The 6,538-nt window shown below is 45.0% G+C and overlaps 1 protein-coding gene across 1 annotated transcript in view; it reads left to right on the forward strand.

Moving 5' to 3' along the window:
* Window positions 1-1,525, forward strand: part of Atpsckmt (ATP synthase c subunit lysine N-methyltransferase) — a 33,409-nt gene extending 31,884 nt beyond the window's left edge. Inside the window, exon 5 of the mRNA XM_031360040.1 lies at window positions 1,364-1,525. Coding sequence (XP_031215900.1) covers window positions 1,364-1,444 — 81 coding nt within the window. The 3' untranslated portion in view covers window positions 1,445-1,525. The remainder of the gene's footprint in view (window positions 1-1,363) is intronic.
* The last annotated feature ends 5,013 nt before the right edge of the window (window positions 1,526-6,538 follow it).

Below are 6,538 nucleotides of genomic sequence, written 5' to 3' on the forward strand. Positions count from 1 at the left end.
GGGAGGGAGGGAGGGAGAGAGAGAGAGTGATTCTCTTCCCCTAATATTCTCTTCCCTTAATAACTATCAGCTACCAACATCTCCACAAGAAGGGGAGGGGCATGGAGATCATTTACCCACCATGCTAGCATTTTTGACTGACTGGATCTTGTGCAAGTCTTGTGCAGACAGCTCTCCTGTTGTGCCCCATCATGTCCGGGAGACAGAGCTCCTTCCAGCTTCCTGCTCTGCATTCTTCTGCCTCTTCTCAGATGTTACCCCACCTTTGGCGTGTGTGGGAAGTGACCCAGAACACTCAGCCCTTTGACCCATCATGCATCTCCCTCTTTACTGTCTGCAGCCCAGTGCAAAAAGAAACTTCTGCAAACAAAGTTGTGAGCAGCCCAGTTCTATGATATAAACATAAATGCTTAGAAGACACTCTGCAGCTGACCACTTAGCAAAAAAACAAAAAACAAAAACAAACAAACAAAAAAATCCCCCTCCAAACCCAACCAACCAAAAAACCAAAAAAAAAACCCAAAAAACCAAAAACCCAAAAACCCAACAAAACAAAATAACAATATCAGTTCTACCCTAAGGCCTATGACTGGGACAGTAATTTTTAATAACTGTGACTTTTACTATGAGTAAGTCACTTTCTATTTTGGAAGATTAAAAATTTGTGAGTTTAAATGCAGCTGCTAACTAATCATCAGGAAATAGATGTGGTAACAGAAGCCTGTTTTCTTGCACTTGATGAAATTGGACTAAAAAAGCTGCAGACCTAGCTGAGTTGCCTACCCCATATGGCCTGAGTGGTTCATGCATGAATCAGAGCTTTAACCAGCCCATGGAGATGGCAGAAGTCACAAATTGTGATTCGAGCCAGAACTAAGCTAGCAGCTGCAGTTCATTCTGTTCAGTGAGCAGCGCAGCTTCTGTCTCACACTGGAATACGCATGTGCTCAGCAGGCTGGCTGAGTCTTGTTTGCAACTCCCAGAGAAGGCATAACCACAGAGCGTTATCTTTCTTGAGTGTGCGCCCAATGCTGTTGAAGTAAATAAGACAGGAAAGTTGTTCTGGACAATGTAGCAAGCATTCAGTTTTCATAATGCACTTGGCAAAGAGCTGAGACTGCCTTGCATTTCTGAAGTCAGGAATATGAGGCTAACCCAGGTACAAGTATGTATAGGGCTTCCTGTGCTCTACAGGGAAAACCAGGACACAGTATTATACCAAGAAGGACACCAATACTACCTTACTCTAGTAGTAACATCAATGAATATAGGCTCCATTTGTTGAGTTTGGGCCATACCCCGAGTGTTAAGGAATCTAGGTTTGATGATCTATTGTTAAGTGAGTAAAACCCTCTCCATGCAGATTACAAAGGTGATATTTGTGAGAAGCAGTTTCCTGAAAGTCATCGTGCAGAAGGGAAAAAGACCAACTCCACACGGATAACTGATGTGAGTCAAATGGAGAGTGAAAAGAATCCATGGTGGGATGGTCATCTACACGAAAACATCGGGCATTTTTGTTCCAACTGCAAATCGCCTCCCTTCATCAGAGAAGCACATGCTGGACAGTTCGGGAGGCTGAAGCAGAGTGGACCTCTCCAGACACTGATGATCCTTTAGACGCCGTAGTCCATATCTTTCAAAAGAACCAGGTTGAGAATTCTTTCCTGAGCAATAAAGGCTAACACAACCTAGAATGAATTCACTTACTAAAGACGAAGCCATTCCCCTCCCCACCCCCCACAGTGTATTTGATGTTGTGTGGCTGCTCTATGAGGTGCTCCTGAATGGATCTATAGTGAAGAAACTATCCCGCTTCATAGCCATCTTTGTTAACAGTGTTACAACGTGCATTTTTAATTATACATAGAATCTCCTGAAATCCAGTGGGACTTAGGTGTTCAGATCATGCTGGGAGATGGTCTGTCTAGAGGAATGGACAAAGATGGGTGAGCCTATTTGGATATAGGCATGTGGAAAGTTTGGAGCTAATCCAAGGGTACCCCAATCTAAAACAAAGCACCAAAAGGAACCTTAGACATAGGGCTGTTTATTACTGTTCTGATACTGAACTTTCCAGGGACAAGTAAGAATGTGCTTTCCTATCAAAATCAGACCTGGTCATGTGACTTGAGTTGGCCAATAAAGTGTCATCAGAAGTCTGTAAGTTCTAATGCTCCAATTACAGTCACATTTTCTGGCCATAGCAGGAGCTACGTATTAGTAGGGGCTTTGCCAGCCAGGTCATATCCCTAAGTGAAGATGACATGGAGCCAAGTTGGCTTCTCCCCACCTCCAGCTAATTCACAATGTGGATGTCACTTGAGAAAGAAATCATTGCTTATTTTTTGAGAATTTAGTTTTATTCCAACCAGTTCATAAACTGCTAGCTGCAGCAGGGTACCAACGTAACTAGAGAAGCATAACTTGTCAGTGGTTTGAAGGACAAGCTGCAGACTGTGGAGGGAGCATTGCAAAGTCTCAGAGGATGACAGGTGACTCGGCAGCACAGCCTTGGTTAAACGATTTTGCCCGCAGTGGCTCGGAAGGCCGATTATATGTGAATTGATAGCTATAAGGAAAGAGGAGGGAAATGCAATAGTAGTGATGTGTTTTGCTTTCTATTGGTTGACTTTGACAAGGTGTTTGTAAGAAACAAGGTCACAAAAGAATTAGCTGGGTTCCAAGTGGGAATTAATGGAAAGCGTGAAGCTTCACAGCGTCAGAAAGGCTGGCTGATTCCAGGTGCCCAGCAGTAGGGGATAAAACTGGGAGAACCTCTTGGTAATAAAAGTATATCAAAGCTGAGCCTTGTCACAAAGGGTACAACCTGTTCACCTACCTTCAAACACCATTCACCTGATTGTGTTTCATTTGCCATCCCATCATTATCAAAGGCTACGAAGGACTGGAGTGTACCAGGGTAAAGGCCAAGGAGGTCGTTGAAGAAAATTGTAGGTGTGGTTGTTAGCCCATGGAACTATCATCATCTGACACAAAGCAGATGAAGTCATTGCAAGAGGTGTCCTGCAAAGGAATCAGCAGACAGAATGAAGAAAGGCTAAATATAAGAGACATAAAAGGACCCCAAACCAGAAACAGTTTGGAGCAGGAAATGAGATGAGGCGGCCGTGCAGACTTCAAGCCAAGGGTGTTCACCTAGTTTACATGTGCCTCAAAGCGTAATGGGAGAGCAAGTGTCTTAGTCAGGGTGTATGTTCCCGCACAAAACATCATGACCAGGAAGCAAGCTGGGGAGGAAAGGGTTTATTCAGCTTACATTTCTACACTTGCTGTTCATCACCAAAGGAAGTCAGGACTGGAACTCAAGCAGGTCAGGAAGCAGGAGCTGATGCAGAGACCATGGACGGATGTTATCTACTGGCTTGCTTCCCCTGGCTTGTTCTCTTATAGAACCCAAGACTACCAACCCAGGGATATCACCACCTACAATTGGGCCCTCTCCCCTTGATAACCAACTGAGAAAATGCCCCACAGCTGGATCTCATGGAGGCACTTCTCTAACTGAAGCTCCTAGTCTGTGTCAAGTTGGCACACAAAACCAGCCAGTACAGCAAGCCAGAGACCATAGGACAAGTAACATGGCTTCCCTCACTGTGCACATTTAAGGACCAATGACCTTTCCAAGGTCATTATTTATTCAAAGACTTTCAGAGAAGCTTACAGCCAGTGTTGCTGTCTACCCCCCTCTTTCCCTCTTCTCAAATTGGAATGCTTTTTGGAGGTGTGTGTTCCCTAGTCCACCTCTGTAGACTGGGTGTATAGAAGGTAGATAACTTGTCTTTTTAATTCATGGTCTCCAGAAAGATAGGTGACCATCCAGGTCCACTTATGTTACCTATCATTTCTTGCTGTGGACTACTTTGCATCCTTAACCCCCAGTGGAGTCATATTTAGAAACAGTGTCTTTAAAAGGGCAGTTAGTGTTATATGAGGTCATAAGACTAGGTCTTAGTCCAAGAAGACTGGTGGCCTTATAAGAAGATAAAAGCAATAGAGGAAAGACTACACATCGAATGAGAACATAAGGAGAATACCGCTACCTGCAAGCTCAGGAGAGAGGCTACAGGAAAATCTAAGCCTAAGTATGGGGTGGTGAGTTGTGATAGGAAGCCTGGTCCTTGGTGGAGCTCAGGCTTAAAACGCTGGTGACTGTCACCTGCAAGGGTCATGCCCCTTGGGCTCCTGTCTCCTCTCATATAGCTACAGACTCCCACAGCCCCCCATAGAGAGGTGTGTGGCCATCAGTCACATAGGCGCAGCACCACGCCCTCCCACCTTATGCAAATCAGGTTTCCCCAAGCTCTCAGACCAAACTAATGTACCTGTTGTCAGACCCTGATCCACCCCAAAACTGTATATGACTCCTATCCATGAGGAATAAAGATGTGAGAACTACTCCGTTGTCTGAGAGCTGTAACACTGCCACTTGGGAAAAGGTCTGCTCTCCTAAAGCGCCACCTGAAGCTCCTCCCTGAACTCCTCCCTGGCTAGTTGGTCCGGTGAAGGTCAACATGGGGAGTAACTGAGACAGCAGTGGCAGAGACAGAGGTGGAGCCAGCTGCAGCAGACCACGCCTCCTTCCTGCTCACACTCTCTCCCCTTTGCCTGAACCCTTGCACCCAGCCAGGCCAGAGATCTCTTTGGAAAGCCTCCGACACACAGGCCCACACCTAAGAGGTCTTGATCCTGGACTGGCAGCTTCCAGAATTGTGAGTTACATCTCTCCTTTTTAAGCTACTTGCTCTGTGGTTTTCTGTTACAGTGCAAACAATAAAGTCCTAGTGGAGATTTGAAGGCCATCACCGAGAAGTTCCTGACCTGTGACTAGGTGGGGGATTTTGAAGTCCTTCTCTTGGGGACAGAATAAATTAAAACAGCCGAATACTGGATGGCTAGACAGTGGATTGCCATTATCATTAGGGCTTTGTAACAGTATTCCATCATGGTAGGCTTCTTCTCCATGCCCCCTTGGTGAGCCCACACGGCTCACTTGGCTGAAACACTGTGAGTAGAATGTGTGTTTCTTCCACACAGAATCTTTCTTTCTCATTTGTTTTCAGACAGAGTCTCATGTAGAGTAAGTTAGGCTTGGACTCCTGATCCTTCTGTCTCTGGCTCCCAGGTGCTGGGATTACAGGTATCTACCACCAGCAGATGGACTGTCTTATCTGCTGAAGTGCCATTCGCTGCTTTCCGTTCCCCTCATGACTGCAGTCTGGGACATCCAGATGGCAGAGTGTCTGTTAACCTGGATTTCCAGCCAACCCACAATAGTCGTGGGTATAGGTGAGATGCAATATTTAAAGCCAGGGAGGTCCTGGGGGCTTTTTACGACAGTGGTGTAAACAAATCTGTCTTGAATGATCAAATCAATAATGAAGGTAGAGAAAAGTTCCCAAATTCTCATGGAATTTGACTGTATATAACCAACCCATTCAATATATTAGATTTTGTTCTTCATTAATTAGATAAAAAGAACTAACCTCAGAGGATGCCTGTCAATCACTGTGCTCAGATTTGTATTGAAAGATAATGCTATTGAATCTCACTTGCAGGAACATGTTCTAAGTTAGGTTGTCAGTAGTGATGACAGATTCCTTTAAAACCACTCATAGTCCTCTGTTCACTTGCTACCATATGTCCAGGGGAGAGCTGTGTGTAATCACCAATCCACGCTAAGCCTGGGCCTCATTTCTGTAGCATCAGCTCCACTTGCTTTGGGCTGCAATGGCACTAGAGGAATTGACTCTAACCTATCAAAAATCTCTGGACTGTGTTGAGGTTGAGTGCAAACTACAAGCCAGGAACAGGGTTGGGTTATACACAACCCTCAGTAGTTGTCAAATGACAGAATGGTGATCCCACTTAATGCTGTACATTTTTAGGAATAATGAGATTTATAAGGAACCTACCATACCCTCTGTGATGTTGTACTAATAGGAGTTAAGATTAGCTTGAAGCCATCTATAGACTAGAACACGCTGTACACTTGTGCGGTCCAGAAAGTACAGAGCCTCAAGGAAAAAACAAAGGGAATCAGGAAGAGCCAGAGCCTCAAGGGGACTCCTGGGAAGGGCTGCACAGGAGGGAGAGGGTAGAACCGACTGTCGAATCAATGATTGGCTTTTCTTCTGGAAGTCTCCAGATGTCTTCTGCTATATCTACGTAGGAAGCCATTTTGTCCAACATGCCTTTTCTTCCTTTCTTACATCTGATTGGCTCAAGCGGACTTCCAAACTGCATGTGGAGCTTTTCTAGGACTTTGGACTTAGAGTCTGGAAAATTGAACCCATTTCTCTGTAGTGGCAGAGACTGTAATTGCCCCAGTTAGACATTGTTGACAGAGCTGTTTTGCTCATCTGGAAGGTATATGGAGAGGAAGGGAAGAATACAGCAGGTGAATATGGGAACAGAGCCTCAAGACAAAGAAAGATGACTGCTCTGTAAAGCTCTTCACAAAGTGCCAGCTACAGGTATTTTGTTATAGCAACAGGAAACCACGCATCTGCCTTTA

This window comes from Mastomys coucha, unplaced genomic scaffold (genome assembly GCF_008632895.1).
Source record: "Mastomys coucha isolate ucsf_1 unplaced genomic scaffold, UCSF_Mcou_1 pScaffold8, whole genome shotgun sequence".
NCBI lineage: Eukaryota > Metazoa > Chordata > Mammalia > Rodentia > Muridae > Mastomys > Mastomys coucha.